The 21,292-nt window shown below is 50.7% G+C and overlaps 7 protein-coding genes across 7 annotated transcripts; 2 read left to right on the forward strand and 5 right to left on the reverse strand.

Annotated features, from left to right (window-relative positions):
* Nucleotides 1–167: 167 nt before the first annotated feature.
* On the reverse strand, nt 168–2,501 carry ASPWEDRAFT_169181 (putative forkhead transcription factor Fkh1/2; the record flags this gene model as incomplete). The annotated part of the gene is made up of 3 exons (XM_040830407.1): nt 168–240; nt 291–2,302; nt 2,385–2,501. The coding sequence occupies 3 exons, from the start codon at nt 2,499–2,501 to the stop codon at nt 168–170; spliced, it is 2,202 nt and encodes a 733-aa protein (XP_040693003.1).
* Nucleotides 2,502–4,368: 1,867 nt separating this feature from the next.
* On the reverse strand, nt 4,369–6,463 carry pacC (putative C2H2 transcription factor PacC; the record flags this gene model as incomplete). Its single annotated transcript, XM_040827562.1, has 3 exons — nt 4,369–5,843; nt 5,908–6,196; nt 6,248–6,463. 3 exons carry the CDS (start codon nt 6,461–6,463, stop codon nt 4,369–4,371), a joined length of 1,980 nt encoding a protein of 659 aa, XP_040693004.1.
* A 1,065-nt stretch (nt 6,464–7,528) lies between these two features.
* On the reverse strand, nt 7,529–8,804 carry ASPWEDRAFT_368911 (oxidoreductase, 2OG-Fe(II) oxygenase family). The gene is made up of 2 exons (XM_040834566.1): nt 8,258–8,804; nt 7,529–8,193 (listed from the first exon to the last, which is right to left on the reverse strand). Exons 1-2 carry the CDS (start codon nt 8,590–8,592, stop codon nt 7,632–7,634), a joined length of 897 nt encoding a protein of 298 aa, XP_040693005.1. The 5' UTR covers nt 8,593–8,804; the 3' UTR covers nt 7,529–7,631.
* A 212-nt stretch (nt 8,805–9,016) lies between these two features.
* ASPWEDRAFT_104905 (putative C6 transcription factor (Mut3)) lies at nt 9,017–12,405 on the reverse strand (the record flags this gene model as incomplete). Its single annotated transcript, XM_040827679.1, has 5 exons — nt 9,017–10,117; nt 10,175–10,559; nt 10,607–11,218; nt 11,269–12,082; nt 12,141–12,405. The coding sequence occupies 5 exons, from the start codon at nt 12,403–12,405 to the stop codon at nt 9,017–9,019; spliced, it is 3,177 nt and encodes a 1,058-aa protein (XP_040693006.1).
* Nucleotides 12,406–13,473: 1,068 nt separating this feature from the next.
* Nucleotides 13,474–15,858, forward strand: ASPWEDRAFT_128614 (sugar porter family MFS transporter). The gene is made up of 4 exons (XM_040829241.1): nt 13,474–13,886; nt 13,934–14,136; nt 14,187–14,267; nt 14,322–15,858. The coding sequence occupies exons 1-4, from the start codon at nt 13,718–13,720 to the stop codon at nt 15,393–15,395; spliced, it is 1,527 nt and encodes a 508-aa protein (XP_040693007.1). The 5' UTR covers nt 13,474–13,717; the 3' UTR covers nt 15,396–15,858.
* Nucleotides 15,670–17,676, reverse strand: ASPWEDRAFT_49348 (sigma-70 region 2 family protein; the record flags this gene model as incomplete). The annotated part of the gene is made up of 3 exons (XM_040837268.1): nt 15,670–16,386; nt 16,525–17,262; nt 17,386–17,676. The coding sequence occupies 3 exons, from the start codon at nt 17,674–17,676 to the stop codon at nt 15,670–15,672; spliced, it is 1,746 nt and encodes a 581-aa protein (XP_040693008.1).
* Nucleotides 17,677–18,298: 622 nt separating this feature from the next.
* On the forward strand, nt 18,299–19,164 carry ASPWEDRAFT_369180 (uncharacterized protein). Its single transcript, XM_040834575.1, has one exon. The coding sequence runs from the start codon at nt 18,395–18,397 to the stop codon at nt 18,839–18,841; it is 447 nt and encodes a 148-aa protein (XP_040693009.1). The 5' UTR covers nt 18,299–18,394; the 3' UTR covers nt 18,842–19,164.
* The last annotated feature ends 2,128 nt before the right edge of the window (nt 19,165–21,292 follow it).

Raw genomic sequence — 21,292 nt, forward strand, 5'->3', positions numbered from 1 at the left:
CAGTTCTCTGCCAACACCGAGATTCTATGCAGCAATAGATACACTCGAGATTGATGGTGGTGCTGCCAGAGCACGGTCATTGCACTTTTATAGCAAAGGTGGAAAAGCGTCATGTAGCAAGAAGAGAAGAAATGAAGCAAAAGAGAAAATCAAAAAGTACAGAAATGTCAAGACGTTGCAGCGCTGGCTCGGGCTGCATTGCTCAACTGTCGATGGTATGATCCAATGGGTTGGAAACCCCTGCTTTTGTTAGCTACTGTCCATCCATATAGAAAATCAGGAATACACACCTTGCCAGATCGAACCCTCCCGTATCATCTTCCTCATCGTCCTCATCGTCATTCCCCAAATGTCGTCCCGTCGCTGGTGGTTCAATCTTGGTCACTCCGTTCAGACTCGGTCGAACACTCTCTATCTCGCTAACTTCCTTGAGCGGCGGCAGTGTTCGTCCGTGGCCTAGCCCATTCGACGTTCCCGGTTTACTGGGGCTTGCCATGTTCGGCGGTGGAGGACTGCTACTCGGGAAGCTGCCAATCGCATCTCCAGGCTCGCCCTTGAGCGGACTCATGTCCGGGACCGGTCGGGCAGGCGTGCTGCCAATATCCGCGAATTTCCAGAACTGCGCCGGCGAGCTCATCGGCATGAACTTGGACGGGATCTGTGCTGTACTGGGCGGGGGAAGACGGGGTTGTTGCCTCTGCGGTGCGGGTGTGATCATCGACGATGGCCCTTCGTCATAGTACGACGACGACAGTACAGGAGGTGACCCGGCCACATTATCTGAAAGTCCGTAGGTGCGACTGAGATTGTTGTTGCTGGTGCTGCTATTCCCATTGTGCGCTGAACCGTTGCGTGCTCGCGTTGGCAGCGGTGAAGGCTCCTCGTAGTCCCGGGTGTGATTATTGCGAAGCGGATGTTCATGTCCTCCCCGACCGGCTCGCGGCCCTCTCTCAGGTGTATACGCCTCTACAGGTGCCACGGGGAACGAACTGAACCCTGGCGATGACACCTGTGGAGACTTTTTCCCGGCCGCGGAGAAGACGGCTTCTAACCCATTGGCCACGTTCCGCGATATGGGCTCCTTTGTGGCCGGCGATGACGGCGCAGACGACTGCGTACCCTTGCGGAGCTGCTTCTTCCAATACTCCTCGCGGTATTCCGGGGCGATCTGCCACTTCATACCCTTGCCGGGTTCGTCCGTTCGACGAGGTACTTTCTGAAACGCCTTGTTCAACGACAAGTTGTGCCGGATCGAATTCTGCCAGCCGCTCTGGGAGTGACGATAAAAGGCGTACTTGTCCATGATCCAATTGTAGATGTTGTTCAGCGTTAATTTCTCCTCTTCGCTGGAGAAGATGGCCTGCGCGATCAACGTAGCGTAACTGTATGGCGGCTTCAGGTCCTTGGACGAGTCGTTGCTGTAGTCGATCTCCTCGGTACTCTCCATCATCATCCCCCGGTTGTACAACGGCGACTGCTTGGCCGTTCGAGCCCCAGCGGTATCCGGGGACCGTGGCGGAGGGGTGACATTGCGCTTCAGGAAATGCGGGGCGGGGGCCAGCGAGGGCTGACCGCTCGAAGCGGGGGCGGCGGAGAACGAATAGGCGGGATCCGTGGTTATCGACTGCGACTGGGACGCGGGGTGGGCATGCTGTGACGCATCCCACGTGGTGGGTTCCTCCTCACCATTGGCCATGCGCTGGGCGCGCTCGATGAAGCTGGGGTGGATGTTGGCCTTGTCGCCTGGGGTGACGAACATCATCTGGGTGTTTGCGACTTCGACGATATCGCCGCAGGAGATGATGGCATCGGTGCCACGCTTGAGGATGACATTGTTGAGACGCACGCCGTTGCGCCCGTTGACGCGGATATGCCACGAAGCCGTCTCCTCTCCATCATAAAAGATCTCTGCATGCAGGCGCGAGACAAACTTGCTAGGACCCAAATCGACATGGACCTCGGGCAGGGCCCGCGCAGCGATGGTGACGGGGCTCGACTGTTCATCCAGCTTCTGTTCGCGGTCGGGCTCGCGGCCAATGTTGACATGGAGGGTCTTGACGTAGTAGGTCCAGTTGCGGCCGGCAATCTTCGCATAGGCGCGGATACTCTGTTTGTTCTCGGTTTTCGTATTCGAATGGTCGCGCAGGACGCGTACCTCCTCGCGGGGAGGATTCAAGTAAGAAATGACCATGTCGACCAGGTCCTGATTCGCCGACATCTCATTGTCCGGCGACGAGCCATCGGCTTCGTCTGCGGATTCGTTCTTGACTGGTCGCGAGCGAGGAGAGGTACGATGCTCGACCTACAGCAACAACAATACAAAGCCCGGATTAACCACTACCACCACCAGGAGCAGAAAGAAAACAGCAGACGGCGAAACTCACCTTGCGTTTCTTGGCTGTCGAAGGGCGACTGGGCGACGAATCCGGAGCCTCCGCGTCCGAGGTTTCCTGCAGCTGGATTTCCTTACGCCGCGCGCGACGTCGGTTGGATAAAGGCATGATGGTGGCGGAGGTCGACGAAGAAGTAAAACGATCACAAAGTCCGGATGTCTAATGCGTGTAGTTGATCAAAGAAGGTTGGAAGTCGGGGGTTGTTGTTGTTGGGCAAAGAATCTCGTAGATTTCGTGACGTCGATCGACAGAATTCTTATCAAACTTCCTTCTCCGCAGATGAGGCACGATAAAAAAAGACCACAAGCAAAAGAGCAGGAATGAAGGGATGAAGGTGGAGGGAGAAAACGAAGAAAGAGGAAAACAAGTCAACAGACGAAGAGAGAAAAAAAACCCTTAACCAGGAATATATCCCCCGCCTCCAAGTCGGATGAACCCCAGAATGAAGTCGAGCAGAATCCAAGGAACGAGAGTGTTTTTTTTTTTTCCCTTCTTCTTCTTTTGCCACCACGCAAAGGGCAGACGCGGAGGTTGGTGTCAGCCACAGTATTTTTTCTCTTCCGTTAGTGTCTTCTATTTATTATTATATTCAAATAGCCAGACTGGGTCAAACAAAGAAATCAAGAAGGCCGGAGACAAAGGGTTTGTGAAGAGGTGGAGTGGAACGTGACGATTTCTTGATAAGTCGGCGTTCAGTGGGCAACGCGTGGTGGTTGGGGGCGTGACCGCCTCGCGTCGCAGAGAGAAGAGAGTATAGAGAGAGAAGAGGAAGAGGGAGAGAAGGATTAAAGGAGAGACAAAGGATAGAGGATAGAAGGTAGGAAAAGAGAAGAGATAAAAGAAAAGAAAAAGAATAATAATCACCTTGAATGCTACGCCGTAAACAGAGTCACAGACACTGTGGAGCAGTCGAACCGTTCGATCTCAGGCCGTTTCCGATCACGTCACTGACAGATTAAAAAAATAGAATAGGTGTAAGATGGAATTATTCTTCTATTGATGTATTGATATACTGATATATTCTATATTCAAGAGCAATAATGGATTGTAAGAAGCTCGTGTTGATGTAGACAGAAGATAGTAGAGATGTAGATGTACAGTGACGCATCATACATCATACATCATCAGATCATCCAAACCAACCACAACATCAACATAGTTAATACACAGCCAACAAATTCCTCATCGCCGGATCAGGCAAAGACAAAGCATCGGAATCCTCTCAATGCCACTGTTTAAATCACCTCCAACTGTTGACTCGACTTCGACCCTGGGTCCATCTCCACCATAATATCCACTAGAACCAGATGTAATCTTCGCTATGATTCCATCACAGAAAAGAAACAAACTTTGTCTGTTTGCGTCATTCCCCGCATTCAGCTGGACCTGCTCGTTTACCAAAGCATCGCCGATGGACTAATTGTTAGTTGCTCAGTAGCGGGGGTGGTTGTGCCCGTTGGAATGTGCCATTCGGAGGGATCGACAGTCGAACTCACCGTCGCATCGCCGAATCTGGAAGACTCATTACAGATGAAAAGAGAATAGTAATAATATGAATTCAACCAGTGAGAAAAGATGGCATTCAGTCAAAAGGATTTCCTATCATACAAACACAGGGAAATGAAAACGGCTTCGGCCGTATACTTGAATGTAGTAAATGAAAACACACAGAAGAAATGAAACAAAGAAAAAAAATAAAAATAAAAAAAATCCAACAGTGACATTGTCCAGTGGAGAATGAATCGAAACAATCAAACAAAACACCTCACGTAGGATTCCCAGCCTTCGTTGCAGTGCTAGGATGTATGGCTTACGGTCATACAAGGGACTCGCCACAAAAGCCAAGAGCCTCGTCGGACAAAAGGGGGAATAAGATCAAGGAAGAAAGAAGATTCGTCAGACGTTAAGAGAGAGGGATATATGAGACAAAAATGGAGAGAAGAAAAAAGAAAAAAAAAAAAAAAAAAAAGAAAGATCAAACATCGGTCGGCATCTTCGAATCTCCATCATCATCTTCATCCAGCCCACGCAGAGTCGGGTACATGACTGCCTCGCCCTCTGGCTTGGCTTCCTCAGCGGGCGGCTGGGGGGTGGTCTCATGGTCCTGGGAGTGGTGTTCCTCCACACCCTCCATTTGACCATCATGTCCAGTCTCGGGAGAACCCATCTCACTGGGAGCGGGCATCTGGCCAAGACGAAGATCAAATTCACCACGCTCCAAACGGTGGGCAATGTAGTTACGCAGATACTCGATGAGACGAACCTTTTCCACCCACTGCACATCTTCCCGCTCCGCCACCTCGGTCGCGGCCTTGGCAGTCTGCAGAGCGGTCTCGGCATCGGTTGGGCTGCTCGATGTGCTCGACTCCAAAGCGGGGTCGATCAAACTGGCAGAGATCCGCGGCGAGGCAGTGCGTTCCTTGGCTGGAGGAGTCTGGTCACGGTCCTCCTTGCCGTCTTGAGAAATATCCATCTGCACCGACAGACGTCGCTCTTCAGGACGAGCGCGCTGCAAGGTGCCTCCGGTGTATCTGCGGCGGTCGTCGTGGTCAAAGATGCCGCCCAGAGTGGATGGAGGTGCGGCGCTCGATGCAGTCGGGTATCCTGCCGTCATGCTATCCGCAATGGTGGCAGATGGAAGTCGAGGGTACATGTTCGACCCGCCATCATGCAGAGGAGAGACACGGTGGGTAGCAGGCAGAGAGACTGGGGAGCGACCGGAGGTGTACGACTGCGCACTCGACGGGGGAGTCAGGGCTGGTGTACCAGCAGTAGGCGAGTGTGCAGACGAGGCCATCATGGAACCTGCAGAAGTTGTGGCCGCCGCATGGCTAGGAGGAATCTGGCTGGGAGGCGAGTTGGTGGCACGGTAGCTCATGCCGTTGTGGATGTAGTGGGCTCCAGGCTGGGCCACACCCGCTGCGGCAACATGGTCATCGTTCTCATAGATGGTGCTTTGCATCTGCTCGAGGAACTGATCGATGTTGATCAAGTCATTCTTGGTCCGGACATTGCTCATCGGCGGGAGGTGATAGGCAGGGGCGGGGTGAGGTCCAGTAGGACTGTAACCACCACCTCCGACCGCTACAGGAGCCGGCATCGGCTGGTATTCCGGCACCGGGCCGCTGCTGAGAATGGGGAGCTGGAGAGACTGCAGGCCCAAGAGACGCTGGCCGACCGCGGCGTAGGAGTTGGGGTCAAACTGGCGTCGCTTCAGGTCGCCGAAGAATTCGTTCAGTGCATCGTATCCGCGCTTCTTGGACTCATAAGAAGCATGGCCAGCTTCCTGACCCTGGCTCAAAGCGTAGTAAACGTTGCCGTAGGATGGGTTAGCCGCCTGGGGCGGTGGGTGCGACTGGTAGTACTGAGGAGGGGCATGGGCGTAGCCCTGAGTGGGAACAGCGTTCAACGAGGGCTCAAAGTAATGAGCGGCAGCAGCAGCGGCGTATCCTATATTCAGTCAGACCTTACTGTCCAGTCATACTGGCTTTTCCTGAGAGGAATAGTAACTCACCCTTGGCATTTCCACCAAACATCATATCTGGATTTCTAGCACCAGGCTCGGGCGATCGGACCAGAACCGAGTCATCCGCATGAGTCTTGACATGCTTCTTCAAATCCTGAGGACGCTTGAAAGCCTTGCCGCAAAAGTCACACTTGTGAGGCTTGAGCGGGACATGAACTCGGATGTGAGAGGTGATGTGATCGCGCTTGACGGTAGTAGTACGACAGCTACCCCATTGGCAGGTCAGGTTGAGGTTATTTGTGCTCTTACGACCAACATGACGCTCGCAAACGTGTTCCTACCAGACTGTTAGATTTGATACAAAATTAAAGAAAAGCGAGAGACTCACGTAAAGAGCTTCAGGAGTAGGACATTTCTCAGAGCAGTTTTGCCACAAGCACGACAACTCCTCACCCGGTCGCGAGGCACCGTTCATTGGCGAGGCACTCACGGCCGCGGTGGCCGCTTGCGCGGTGGCAGTGACCGAGGCGGGAGAAGCGGCAGCGGAGACCTGGGCAGGGAGAGTCGAGGACTGCTGATGCTGGTGATGGTCCTGGGTTGGCATCGTGGCAGCAGCCGCGGAGGGAGAAGTGGTGTCTTGGTGTTCCGACATTGCCAAGAAAAATCTCTTGTCCCTGTCTTGGGAGCGGCGGAAGAGAAGAGAGGGAGAGCACAAGAAGTCACTCTGGAGAGATCAAGAGGGAATCTTTCCAGAGGAGGGGGATTGATAGAAAAGATAAAGGGTAGAGACAAGAAAGCCAAAGGGAGACGGGCAGAGACAAACAAAAATGGCTTTGGACAGGTCAAAAGGGGTCTGAACACGCGGTCAGACTGGCAGACAGCAGTACTGGGGCAGTACTGGTAGGACTCAGTAGTGGGCAAGAGTCAAAAGAAAAAGGACAAGGAAAGACAACAGAGGAAAGGAGGAAAAGAGGACAGAGGAAGTCTTGGAAGAAGAGGGGAATTCTTGTCTTTTGGGGGAGCGAAAAGGAGCCCAAACGGCAATGCCCAGAAAAAGCCGCTTACACAAGCCGGGCGGAGAGACTTCCAAGACTCCAAGACCGACAGGGACAAGACGACAAGAACGGGCCAAGAACGGGCTGTGTCGGTAGAATTACGGAGATTCTGATTACATTTTACACATGGACAAATAATTATTTACATAGATAGATAGATAGGTAAGATAGGTAAAGATAGAAGAATATATTTATCATGATTTACGATTTATTATTCTCTTCTGATCGTAGCTACACAGACAAGATACTGCAGTGTCTATTACCAGGTGGGATTTCTCGGTAGGTTGTGTATCACCGTATAATACGGTAAGACCGCCAATATTACCCCTAACCATGCCGAATAGCATCAATTCCCTCAAACTCCCCCCTCGTACCCAATACCCAATCTAAATTGCAAGACAATTGCCTCATGCTCAATTTTCGTTCTCAAATCCTGGTCATTTCCTCTTCTTCTTCGCTTTTCTTCTCCTCCTCTTCTTTCTCCTAGTGGCCAAGTCCAACCACGGGACATCTCTTGGCGAACTTCCCCCGCTCCCTTCCTCCGGTCTTGGTTCGCCTCCTTACTAAGAATGACTTATTTGGTTGCCTATACGCGCCAGAATACGGGGTACGACTGGAGTTAAACGATCCAGATGACATTCCATCCGTCGGCCCAAGCGCTATCCTTGCAGTCATCTTCCATCTTCCCATCCCACTCACAGACACACACATCCCATCTCATCCATCATTTCGCCGTATCCTTCTCTTCCTAGGAGGCTGATACCAACTCCAAATATTCAACCCAACCTTCGTCCCTGCCGTCACCGCATTCGCCCCGTGCCACGTCTCCTCATACCCCCTCCCATCCGGCCTCAAATTCTCCCAAAATATCGCATTTCCCTGGATAGCCCTGAACGTCGTCCCCTCTTGCTCGCTCCCACACTCGATAAACCGACACCACTTCTCGCTCACCGGCCTCTTCATCCGCGGGAAATTTGTCCCGCCCCCCTCACACTCCGCTGATAGGTACACCATGAACGTGCTCACCCGGTCGCCGCCGCGCGCAAGCGACCCCGCCCAGTCGTAGTGGTTCTTGTAGTGGCCCGAGGCGTTGTAGCGCTGAGCCCACATCCGCTCGATGTATAGGTGTGGTTGCCAACCTTGGAACGCGCGCGCGCGTTCCTCGAGACACCGCACGACGTTGTCCCGATCGAGGAGGGCTCGGTCGGAGAGACGGGTGGTGGGATCGACTCGTTCGGTTATGCCGTCGTAGATTATTGAGGGAGTGTATTTCCCGACACTTTTTCTTAGCTTAGCTTTTTTTCATCCTGTATACGGTATACCAGTAAATGTAGAGGACACACCTGACATCAACCAAATGACTCGCCTCGTCATCCCGTACAAAATTCTCAATATAAATCACCAATGGCTGTCTCTGTAGTATATGCGTCTTATACCCATCCACCTCACAGGAGAAAGGCACATCATCCTCGGGACTGATGAAGCTGTCGTCGGCGAGATTGAGTCCATCTGTGTCATACACGTACTCATACTCGCCATCCTCGCCCTCGTCAAACACCCCCAAGTCAGTATCTAGCGATGGGAAGAATGTCCGGGCGAGAGGCGCAAAGACGAAGAGGTACAGCGGGATGAAGTAGAAGGTCCATGTGAGGAGGGTGGTTAGATTAGGGAGTGCCATTGTGGCGGGTCCCGTGGGTGTATATCCAAAATATTTATGAATATATAAGATCAAGCCATTTCATTCGAGGATATAGCACTAAATGGGCTGTAGTGGGTGGTGATGATGGTGGTAATGGGCCATTGTTGCGGGATGCGGTCGGATGGAGGAAGTCAATCATGCGATTCTGTCTGGGAGAATCCGAGTGGGTCTGCGGATCGACTTGGGGATGCGGGATAACAGAGGCCCATAAACATCCACAACAGTGGCATTATGTAGTTAGGTACTAGAAAATAGTTGAATGATATTCACACTACTCATGCTAAGGTATAAAACATATACACATAACCATGTAACCATCAACGCCCGCAATGACACATGTAGGCTCATATCCTCGTAGAAACAACATAAATAGTAACCAGATCGAATCCTTGTATCTTAACTTTTAATTTCCAACATTCATCCACTGGGTCCAGTCATCATTCGGGAGATTTCCAGCCCGGAAGTCGCTGTTCCCAAATAGATCGTCTAGGGGAATCCCCAAGTCAATCCCCACCCCCAGTGATCCATCATCCATTCCCATCCCGAAGTTCTGGGATCCATCGATTGCAGGTACCTGCTGCTGCGAAACAGTCTGGTCAACAGACATGTTCTGGTTCTGGTTCTGGGCTGGGAAGTTGTATCCTTGAAAGAGGAAGTTCTGGTTGGGAATGGACACCAAATCAGGGCTGTTAACCGCCTCGCTGCCTGGGGTCGTGCTGTGCGACACGGGGGATTGAAGTCGTGAAGACCGTCCCATTTGTGGAGTCCCATGTTGTTGAAGACGATTAGTGACAGCAGCGGTCATTCCAGCGGGTGTCCCATTCGAGAAAAGAGGAAGGTTCGCGAAGCTTTCAAACGTAGGTGTCGCCATGCCAGTTTGGTTTGCTGACATTGCTGCCCGTTGGGAACCCGAGTCGAATGGGAATTGTGATGGGAGTCCATCATGACGGAAGTGGTCATCTTCCAGCGTAGACATGGGCTGCGTGGGATAGGCGAATGGGTCATCCGACGGAAACATTATAGGCATAAGATCAGGGAGGTTTCCGGGGTTTGTGAATTGCTGCGAGAACGGAAGTGTCGACTGGTCCCGAGCCAGTGAAGAGGGAATGGGGGATGCAGTGGCGGAGGAAAGATTAATTCGATCTGCCGTCATTCCGTCGGATGGTGACGATGCCGATGTCTCCGTAACAAGCTCTGGGGTGGGATTCCTCCAGGCTGGAGTATTGTTATTGTTGTGATTTTCGTTAATATGATTATGATTATGTTGATTACGATGGGCAGTATGATTGTCATCCAAACTCTTGGGAGTGTTGCTAGCTTCAGCATTAGTCTGCCTCGATAACAGCTGAATAGGAAATGTGTTTGATCGTTGAGGCGGTGTTCGTTGGGGGGCTGTGGGCTTGACATTGACTGGTCTGTTGGAGGGGGCTGGACGCTTGAGATTGACGGGGGCGACTGAGCTCTGGCGGTTCTTGAGCAATTCAGGCAGATTCTTAAAAAGACACTGTGATTGTCAGCAATGAGGCATTTATCAGTGATATTTACCAAGACATAGACGTACGTTGAGGCTTTGAGAGCACCGGTCCGCTGCCATGCTCTTCTTAGCCAACCCAGCCAAGGTGTTTTTGCCTTCCATGGCATCCTTGAGCACGCCATCCTTGGCCGTCGGCGAGTCGGGGTTTTCGAGAACGAAGAAGATCAGAGACAAGATGGCAAAGTAAGTGGTGTACATGGTGAACCAGAAGGAGCCATTGAGGAGCCCCCTTTTGTGCATTCCGGTTGTGATGTGGACGATGTTGCGAGAGACACTGACACACGCCGCAGCGCAGGCGTAAGAGCGTTTGTCAACTCCTCGGGCCTGCGAGCCACTGGAAACATAGTGTAAGAACGGCCGATACATGACCATCTGGACGTGGGCGTAGCTTATTCGGAGTAGTTGTCGAATTCTGACTAGATTAGACCTTATCGCCGGATATCAATTGACAAAACTCACCGTTCAAGTTGGGGAGACACTTCGGTGCCGGGCCGAAGAGCTGCAGGCAATTCCTCCATCCAGGCCTGGAGATCTCGCTCAATCTCGCGGATTTTCGAGTGGCTCACCATGTACCGCTGATTGGATTTGGACCGATATTGGGCGTGCTTGACGGGATATATGTATTTGACAACCTTGAGAATAATGTTGCCAAGGCGCGTGTGCGCATTGGGCCCGGCCATCAGCGGGGTTCGATCTGTGGGCATGGGCGTGATGCCGTCGGCGTTGATAAACTCCCCATCGATCGCCAACGGATATTCCTGGTCAATGTCGTCATCGCTCAACATTATTGGCAATCCCAGCATCGTGCAGACGTACACGTCCATTTTCCGGACGACCCAAAAGATACGCTTCCGCAATTCCCGCTCGACGGGGTTGAAGTCGGCGGCGACGGAGCGATGCAATCCCAGTCGCAAGGCGGAGCGAAGAGCAATTCCGACGTATGAGTAGCATGTACTCAGTTTGGCGGATGATTGGAGGAAAAGTACCATGAAGCAGATTGCTTGGAGTGAGGTCAGGTCGCGACAGTCGGTGATATCTAGTAAATGCCGCCCGGCCTTGAAAAATTGGAACCTTTTCAAATTAGTATACCTACGTCATTGGGAAGGAGTATATAAACATACCCTTGACCAATTGCACTTTCATACCCAGATACATCCAAGGTACCAGCTCCGTCGTCCGAGAAGAGACAACCGACAGACATAACAATATAGAGAAGCGGCAGGAAGGAGTTTTCTTCGTTGGTAAACTGGTCGGGCGAGGTGTCGTAAATGCGCTCCAGCATGGCATAGAAGGAGGGCTCGTGAACGAATCGCATCAAAGAACAAGCATCATCCAAGGCGTTGTGACACAGGCGCCGTGCGACCGCACGGGGTGGTAGATCATGGGTGGGAGGGAGAAGGCCATCCTGCGGGGAGTCCGTCACGGATTTGGGACTCTCCAGCATTTGCGACATGGGGCGCGACGACCTGAGCCCGACGGCTGGCAGGTCGGGGGCGCCAAGCTGCTTGCGCAACCGTTGAATGAAGGTGATACCGGAAGTATGTCCGTGATAATCCCAATGACCCTGGTCGTCCATATCCAACAAGCCGGAGTTATCGACCATGGTTTCGAGCAATGACTCGTCTGCTCCTTCAGGTCCATCTGCGGCAGCAGCACTGATTGACGGTCTACGAATACTGGCAGCATTCTGTTGTTGTTGTTGTTGTTGTTGTTGTTGCTGCTGCTGCTGCTGTTGCTGTAGCTTTTCCTTGTCCTTTTTGGCGGTGGCCAGCATCTGCTCCGTCGCATGGACGTCGAATTGGGGATCATCGAGATTAATGTCGGGTAGGACAACTCGCAGGAGGGCTTCAGCCTTGTGCAAACGGGTCTCGAGGGCCTCGACATACTGGGGGGCGGGATTCCGACGGCGATTGGAGGGTTGGTCGTACGTACATTCTGGACGGAGACGTGAGATGATGCAACAAGCCGACGCTGATCAATCAAAAACACCTACCATAGCTATACACGGTACAATGGGTACACGGCTGCTTCCCGTCGCATTTGATCTTTTTACGGCGACATTCATCACAGGCCCGAGTGACGCGACGTCGTTTCTGCAGGGGATGAGGCTCCTTAACCGGTTTCAAATCGGCATCGGCCATTGGAGTGTCATGGAGGTGAGAAGAGGGGTCTGAGTCATCGTGGACGTAATACTGCGAATCCGAGGCCAGCAGAGGATCATCCTCGGGATTATGAGGAGGACTCGAGACAGAAGCCATGATGCTATCCACAGGAATATCAAACACAACGGCAAGAAACTCGTGGTTGGCGGCGCGGGGAATTCATGTAAGGGGAAGACGACAGATGCAACGTAAGGGAGAGAAGCCCGCGTGGCGATCGGAGCGATTAGACCTCCACGAGGGAAGATCACAGGAGCATGAGGGGATGGAGGTGAAGATGAGGATGAAAAGGAGAAGATGGTGGTTGATTGACAGAAATTGTCTGGGTGAGGCTTTTTTTTGCTGACTTTTTTTTTTCTTCGCGGAAACAAGTGCGAGGGTCGGATAAGCCGCCGTCAAAGGAGAGGAAGAAGTGAAGGTGAAGATGACGAGATGGGATCGACTGGAGAGAAACAGGAAGAGATCGGCTGGAGATCCACTTTTTGATGTTTCTTTTTTTTTTTTTTTTTTTGCTGATATTTTCTTTTTTGACTTTTGACAGATGGAAGTGAGATGCGAAGCGTAAGAGAGAGAGAGAGAGAGAGAAGAGAGGGGAGAGTAAGATGAGATGAGCAGAGGCCAGCGACTACATTGGACGCCCAGAAGGATCGTCAGGCTAGAAACAGTCTAGAAGAAAAAGAACACGAGAAGAAAGATAGAATGACGATATCTTGCGATGATGAAGGCGAAGAGGAAGAGGAAGAAACGATCAGCGTTGAATCGGCATTTTGAGTCAGGGACGAATCTTGATTTTTCCATCGGTTACAGTCAGCCGAGGCATCTATCTATCAGTAATATTTTAGATTTTATATGCTATCTATTCTATTATTTATTCTATTCTTATTCAATAGATATGGTATTGATATTTATCTTGATATTGAATTAGTTATAGGATGGATAGGATGATAGTGTGATGCTATACAGACTACTGTACGACCATGACTGCATTGAATAAGAATAGATTAGAATAAATAGACTATAATAGCCAGAAATACGATCTCATCTATATAAATATTCTATATGAACATAATATATATAACAATATAATTATAAAGAATATAAAAAAAGATATCCTGATTGATAATTCTGCTTGTGTGGATCGCAATAGCTTCATTTTTCTCTTCTCCAATTCTCTCCACCAACCATCAATTCATCACGTCGCTCTTCAATCACAATCTATATTTATCATCGTCTTCCTCATCATCAAATTATATTCTCGTGTCTTTCTCCTCTTCATCTCCTCCATCTCCATTGATCTGCGTGGCTTTGCTATCCTCTCATCGCCACCATAACTGAACCCCTTGGGGGCCATCAACACCATCAATCCTAACCCTATCTCAGCCATCTCACATCCACCTAAATCCACCAAACAATGGCTTTCCTTCTCGTCAGCTTCTGCTGTGCTTTTTCAGCCCTGGGCTCGTTCCTCTTTGGCTACGATGCCGGCGTCATCTCCACCAGCATCGACCAGCCCTCTTTCTTGCACCAGTTTGGATATCCCTCCGATGCTGCTACCGGTGGCATTGTCGCCTCCTATACTGGTTTGTCCTCCTATAATTTATACAAAACACCTGATAACACTACTCAGGAGGTGCCATTGTCGGCTCAATTGTCGTCTCCTATCTCTCTGATCCCTTTGGCCGTCGCCTCGTCATGTTCATCGGCGGTCTTCTCGCGGCCTTTGGCGCTGCTCTCCAAGGTGGTGCCGTGACGATCGCCATGCTCATCGCTGGTCGGTTCATCGCTGGCCTTGCCATTGGCTTGATGTCGGTCACTGTCCCTGTCTACTGCGTACGTGCAAATCTTTTATCCGCACAGAGAGTATACTGACACGACACCAGAGTGAGGTCGCTCCGCCTCGAGTTCGCGGCCTGTTGACTTGTATGCAGCAGTGGATGATGGGCATAGGATCCATGGTCGCTGTAAGCCTGCACTTTGATCTTCTGGTTCTTCTTAAATACTGATCTCCCCCTCAGCAATGGGTTGGCTACGGCTGTTCTCTTCACTCGGGCGATTTCTCCTGGCGCTTCCCTCTCTCCCTTCAAGCTCTGCCCGCCGTCATTCTCTGCTGTGGCGTCTGGTTCCTCCCTGAATCTCCTCGCTGGCTGATAGAAAAAGGCCATGATGAGGCTGGCCGAGCAACCCTCACCCGTCTGCATCTGAATCGCGATCGCTCCAACCAGGAACTCATCGACTACGAGTTCGCCCAGATTAGCGATAGCGTTGCCTACGAGAAACGCACCATCGTCCGCTCCTGGCGCCAACTCCTCCTCAACACTAGCTGGCGACGTCGCGTCCTGCTCGCCTGTGGCATGCAAATCTTCACCCAGACCTCCGGCACCAACGTCATCCAAAACTACAGCCCTCGCATCTACCAAGGCCTAGGCCTGTCCCACTCAACCTCTCTCATGATCACCGGTGTCTGGGGCGCCCTCGCAGTCTTCTGGAACACATTCTTTATGCTCTTCATCGACCGCGTCGGTCGCCGCAAGCTCCTCATCCCCTCCCTGCTGGGCATGGGCGCTACCATGTGCGTCGAAGGCACCCTAGCCCGATACTACGACTTCTCCACCACCCCCAACGCCAACGCCCTCCGCGCCGCAGTCAGCATGTTCTTCGTCTTCACCTTTTTCTTCACCAGCCTCGGTCTCATCTCCTGGGTCTATCCAACTGAGATCTTCCCCACCGCTATCCGCGCCAGAGGCTCATCACTCTCGACCGCGACGAACTGGAGCATCAACCTCGTCTTCGCCCAGTGCTCGCCCATCGCCATCACTCGCATCAGCTATCGCTACTTTTACTGCTTCGTCGCCTTCAACTGGGTCGCCTCGGTTATCGTTTGGTTCTTTTATCCCGAGACTGCTGGGAACTCTCTCGAAGAGGTCGAGCGTGTCTTTGCCCATGCCGTTTCGGAGAGCGAGCTTGTCCCTGGGGGAAATTCCCATTCCTATAAGCATACAATGGTCTATTCAAAGACCAGTGACGGTATTAGCAGCAACGATTCGGCGGATGCGATCAAGTTGAATCCTTCGTGTGTTGAGCATCGATAATTCATATATTGCTTCTTGTATAATGATTATAGCACACTGATATGTTTGTTTCTTACGGTTGAGATACCCGATTTACAATACTGTCTTTAACTAGCATATATAGTCCTCACTACTAACACAAGTGATAGAACAATGGAAATGTTCGCACATGACCTTTTAGGTATCAATAATCCAAAATTCCATATAAACTAGGGTATAACGAATGGACCAAGAAAACATGTACTCAAACGCCAATTGAAATGCATAAATACTTATAACAGATGGAAGTTGGATATCATCCTTTCAAAGCAGGCATTATATAGCTCGTCAATGGTGCACTGAGAACCTCCCCGCGTAGCTCATCCTCCCACATACCCACCGCCGGCTCTTGGACCTGAAACGTCAAGCACGAGAAGAGAAAGTTGTTGACTCGCGCCCAAGACTCTGGTGACAGCCGTTTGGCGACCTTGAGCATCCGCCCCGCGAACCATGGTCGACCGTACGGCGTCTGCGCCGTGGGTGAGTACTGCGTGAAATCAGGTAGCTCCTGCCATTCGTCCGGAGAGGTAGGAATGCCAGTGAAAAAGAAATTCAAGTTTGTGTCACTGTTGACAGCTCCATCCTTGCATGCAAGCATAATCTGTAGGAGCGCCTCAATCGAGCCGCTTGTGTTGACTTCACTGTCGATCACATTCTGTTCTAGGATTTGCAGGAAGGTCTCACTACGGACCATCGAGAATCGATAGTCCCAGAGGCCGGCGTTCAGCATCATCAAAGCAACCAGCCGCGCGACGATCTGCTTCCGGTCACCTGAGGTGGTGAAACGGGCGCCTGGAGGTGCGGCCAAAATCTGGTAGAGAAGCGCTGTGCACTGAAAGGAAGTGTGCCTTGTGGGCATTGTGGACTTATTGGAATTATCCCGTTGATAGACCGAGAGTTGCTCACAACGTTTGAGGAACTCGATGAACTCATCAAATTGGTGCTGGATTTCGTCCCTGGGTGAAAAGGATGGCTGGCTTGCGGCAGCCATCGCTAAGTGGCTAGGGGAACATGGCTCAGAAAATATCGACGAGGTGGAGTGTGGAGGAGAAGGGATCGAATGACATAGTTCACTGGTTTGGGATACTTGTGGCTCGAATAGAGAACCGACCGGGGGGTTTGGCTCGAAGGAAAAGCTTGGACCTTGGGTTTCATAGCCGCTCAGAATATAATCTTGCCAGTTGATCAACATTCCCAAGCGAGTGTTCTCAAAGGCCACTGGGCCTCCTCGCGCCCGTATCATCTCCCTTGCTGCTCTCATGTGAACCCAGCTGATCTCCTTATGCCCAGGACGCGGATCAAAATCCTCCAATCCTGCAGCACTAAGACACCCTATGATCGCAACATCGGAGATGTCCTTTGGGTTCTTCATCATATGCTCCCGGAGCATGGAAATTGAGCGGTCGCGGTGAATGAGGGTGTTCTTGGTCTCGGTCTCGTTGCGAACCCACGCCCAGGTGTTGGCCGCATGCACGAGGATAGTGTTTTGAAATGCCACGGCACCTTTCATGCCCTCTGGCACAAATACTGCCGTGTACCAGTTGTGGGCCTTGGGTGATCTAAAATGCGTTCCGTAAGAGCAGGCGGGCATTTCGTTAACATAAAAGTCGAACAGCCTCTGGCCGTCCGTATCTAACTCTACCGGGTAAGTGTTGAAGGGATCGGTCCGGGCAGCGCTAAGTATCGACTTAGGAGAAAGTGTGATGTCAAACGAGGGCGTAGGAGTGGGTGGCCATGGAGGCAAGTTTCCAAAATCTGAACTGTTGCTTGATGTGTATAGGAAGTTTGGCGACACGGGAAATTGATGAGACGGTGCTGGGGAGGACCTGTAGGGCAAAGAGGATGAATTCTCCGTGTATGAGAAATCCACAGCACCTATCAAGTCCCGTTCAATCTCCTCTATCCCATCATCACCTAGACCCCAAAAAGGCTCTGTTTTGCGTTGCTGGTCTGTTGGGATAGGCTGTTTTACCTTTTGTTCCCCAGCCTTGTCGCTTTTTTCACTCGGCGCCGTTTTTTTTGAGCCTCTTGTCCGTTTCGGTCGCCGACGCTTCTTTTGCTGCGAGGTTTGTCCTTCAGGTTGGTTTTCGTCATCGCTCTGGTGTTGAGAAGTATCCTGGCGCTTTTGGCGCATATACTCTTGCATCACATGGCGCTTCACCTGAGTCAGGTTGCTTCGACTATTGTTCGAAGCATCAATGAATTGCCAACGCATTTGGGGTGGTTCTGCGTTCAATTCTGCACTTTCAACTTTATCTGACATTGTTTGCCTTTGACGAGTGAAACCCAAGCCCCGCTTTCTTGTCTTCCCTGTGCCCTGTTTCTGCAATGTAGATGCCAATCGACCTGATGCAATAAACTTCAATGCCGAGCATAGTAAGTCAAAGACGTGCTTTTTTTCTTATTTCGCTTCTAGTGCTCTGTATTGACCGAAGGAATGATAAGATGAAAAGGATAACTTTTCAGGGATGGTAAATTTGCGGAGCAACAGTCCAGAAAACAGAAGACAGGGCCGGCCCTGTCGAACAGGAGGGTCCACTGGGCAAGAATAACGTTACGGGGCGCCGGACCCCGTCCGTAAATAACACTAGATAATACCAAGGAAAATGAAACCAGTAGGAAGATCAATCGGGACTGAAATTCGCGTGGAAGTGGGGAGCAATCTTGTTCGAGTCAACGGACACACATGTGGTCAAAAATTTCGCTTGGTTTTTAATTATACTTCGCCCCTGCAGTTGAAATATTATAGTTGCAGGCTGACTAGAGCTGAAGGCCGAATAGAGTTGTAATCTAACAGATGTGAGCCTGAGATGCAAACTTTAGAGGGGGTGGCTTTTGCAGGGAGAAACGGCGTGAATCTTAGTGATTTCTGGTATGATCTGCGCTTTATCCGTAACCACTGACCATCCCGACAACAATGATGAGATAATTGGGATTATTCGGAAAGCGCTCCACTCGCAAGGAAGGCCGATCTGGGGGCTATGATAGCAGATAGAGAGCCACAGGCAGATAGTAGATTAATCGTTAAGCCGATGAGGAATCACCAGAGTGGAATGGCGGCCGGAATATCCGAAATCTCAACTCTGGCGGAAACAAAATCAGCCTTGTCTTCTTTCTCCCCACAGGGATGCCCCTCGTGCTTCGTGGGACGCAATTGTGATTGGATTTCCGTCACTTGGACAGAGACTGGGAACATCAGGACAGACATCGTCAGAAACTGGGACCCGGAGGGAAAGACAAAGACTCGAATGTCTGGTGGGATAGACCCACCAGATCGGTGGCCTTGTTCTTGTCGTAAAACATGTGCTATCGTAATCCGACAAGAATCCGCTAGGCTAGCAGTACATAGTGCATTCTGGTCCTTCTTTTTGGCCCCTTTATTCTTCATGGTAATTGGAGGCGAAGGGATGGCATTGGCTGTAACTTGACTAGACAGTTGCAAACCACTTAATATGAATGGGGGCTGTGATGGCTATGGGAGCTAATGCGCCAGAAACGCGGTATTCATCAATGGGCATGCTAGTACGGGGGTACTAGTACACATGGACTACACCAGCACCGTGGGGATTCAGAACTGGGCTGTGTTCCCTTTTACTCTTGGCGCTCCGATGCAGAGAGGCAGTTGACAAGTCATGGTTCAGTTCCGCTGCTGCTGCGGTTGACCCTGCTTCTGTGGTATGTTCCACGAGCTTCAAGCTGATCAATGGATACGCTCATATAGCGTACGGCATACACACCACTCACGGAGACTCGGGGAACTCCGTGACCAACAGACGAAGAAAACCTGGCGTTGACCCTCATCTGGCATTGTCGTTGGACAATCGCAAACCCGCAAGGGACATTGTATCTATTATTATCCTATCGACATCAGAACTTTAAGACGATGCGACTGCAGAGTGCAGATCGAAAATCCTGTTAGACAGACAGTTAGACTTGTTGGAGTGGACATGACGGACATCCTAGACCACAGCGAGCTTAGCTTCATGTCATCAATTCAATAGCTTCATATCTAACGACTGGTACCACATTGTCTGGTTGCAGAATAGAACCAATCGAAAAAAATGACGATCGTTGATGAAATCTTGGGATGGAGTCGAGAAATGTTTTGACCATGGATGTCGAAGAGTTGAGGCAGACGGTTTGGGGAAGAGGGTGCTTGTATCTGATTGGGCGGGTGATACACCCATTCCAGAGCCAATCACAATGCAATACAGACCAACATTATTTTACAGATCCGGAACCCCTCCGATTCTAGTACTATCTGACCAGGCACATCAATTTTGTTGATTCTAGGGCAAGGCGAAGGATTTAGGGATCATTAGAATTGCTGGAAGGACCCGCATCGCTGCGGCTAGTTCGTCTGTGGAGGGAAAAGTCTTTTCGACTGTTTGCGGCACCGAAGCCATGGTTGTAGCTAGTAAGCCGACGATGAGAGTGGGAGAATCATGCATGGAATCGGGAATGCCTGACTGGATATGACATGATGTAAGATAGTATGTCCCTGCTCCATATTATTATTCTTGGGCAATGAATCATGTTATCATAGTGTTGGCCTACGCCCTCTCGCCCTTACTCCACACGCTTCCCCTCGGATGTAGCTTTCGCTCCGCCATCTTCACTCGTCATCTCCAACGGTCTTTTCTTTCAACCCGGATATCCGACTGCATACCATTTCCATGCTCATAGGAACATCTTCAAATCCAAGGTGACAGGCATCTTACAACCTTCTTTTGTTTTGGCCCCCATCTTTGGCCGTATTGAAATTTGAGCCCGATGCTATCGCTATTAATAGCGAAGCCCAATTCGTCCTGGAAGAAATAGCCCCCGAATATGCCTAAAGCCTTAGCGTACCCTGTACCTGCAGAGCTTAAGACATGTGACCCCATAATCACAGGCCCCTGCATGTATCAAGAATAGAACATCCTTCCTGAATGTCGCATACATATATGCACTGCAGTCCCGATCGGGGTGAGATTCTCACCAAGACCGGATCACAAACTCCATTCATGATTTTATAGTCATCGAAAATCCAGAGCCCGATAGATAGAGTGCATAGCCCGTTGTTTACTTGGTGAAACTCTGGACCAAGAAACCTGTCAGTCGGGGGCTTGAAAAGGCATAATGCAATATCAATGCCAGAAGTAGATGTACCGATTATTGAAGTGTGTTATTATCTCAGATGCTGTTTATTTTGCTGGAATTGTCAATCACTGATGACTCTCCTGGGATACATCGTCCAGTCAACAATCAAAGCTCTCAGATCATCGGGATGATCAACTGTCAGCCATATCTCATCGTAGGTAAGAGGTTACGGTTGCCCAATGTAGCAAAAGGTCACAGCTTCGCTGTCAAATCCATTCACGGTTAGCAACTAAGCAGTGATGATCCTAGCAATTGAAGGTTATGTAAAAGTCTCCAGGTGACTGGCTCTCCCGCCAAAAATCGACAGTTCGAATGCCCGTAAGCATGTATAGGCAATGGCTTGAGAAGGCTAGGGGCTTTCACATTGATGACTGGATTTGCGTGCGACATCGATATAGGAAACTTCCATCAGAGGACTGCGCGCTGTCCAGTCATCTGAAAACGCAGTTCAAATCCATCATATGAACATAATCCATCAAAGCTAGTTATATTCTGCGCTTGGAAAGCTAAATGAGTTGTAGAAGCCCAGTTGAAGTAGTGTTGAAAGTCGACAAAGTTGAAAGAGAGACGGCCATATACCGGGGTTAACCTTGACCGCCTTTGCCTTAACTCCGGGCGGGAAAACTGCCAAAATCTTGAACTCCTTCGCGTCCGCCGACAGGACAGCTTCGCTGGCAACCGACGACGCGTTTCTTCTCGCAGGGTTCGTGGACTCTAGTGGTGCTTCTTGAGATTCA

This window comes from Aspergillus wentii (genome assembly GCF_001890725.1).
Source record: "Aspergillus wentii DTO 134E9 unplaced genomic scaffold ASPWEscaffold_2, whole genome shotgun sequence".
NCBI lineage: Eukaryota > Fungi > Ascomycota > Eurotiomycetes > Eurotiales > Aspergillaceae > Aspergillus > Aspergillus wentii.

What these genes read in the sequence shown, in the direction of transcription:
- ASPWEDRAFT_368911 (XM_040834566.1), bottom strand. Translation starts at nt 8,592, where the DNA reads ATGGCACTCCCTAATCTAACCACCCTCCTCACATGGACCTTCTACTTC. An exon ending in AGTCATTTGGTTGATGTCAG is followed by an intron (nt 8,194 to 8,257) that starts GTGTGTCCTCTA and finishes GCTAAGAAAAAG; the next exon opens with TGTCGGGAAATACACTCCCT.
- ASPWEDRAFT_128614 (XM_040829241.1), top strand. Translation starts at nt 13,718, where the DNA reads ATGGCTTTCCTTCTCGTCAGCTTCTGCTGTGCTTTTTCAGCCCTGGGC. An exon ending in CATTGTCGCCTCCTATACTG is followed by an intron (nt 13,887 to 13,933) that starts GTTTGTCCTCCT and finishes AACACTACTCAG; the next exon opens with GAGGTGCCATTGTCGGCTCA. An exon ending in GCATAGGATCCATGGTCGCT is followed by an intron (nt 14,268 to 14,321) that starts GTAAGCCTGCAC and finishes TCTCCCCCTCAG; the next exon opens with CAATGGGTTGGCTACGGCTG.
- ASPWEDRAFT_369180 (XM_040834575.1), top strand. Translation starts at nt 18,395, where the DNA reads ATGATAGCAGATAGAGAGCCACAGGCAGATAGTAGATTAATCGTTAAG.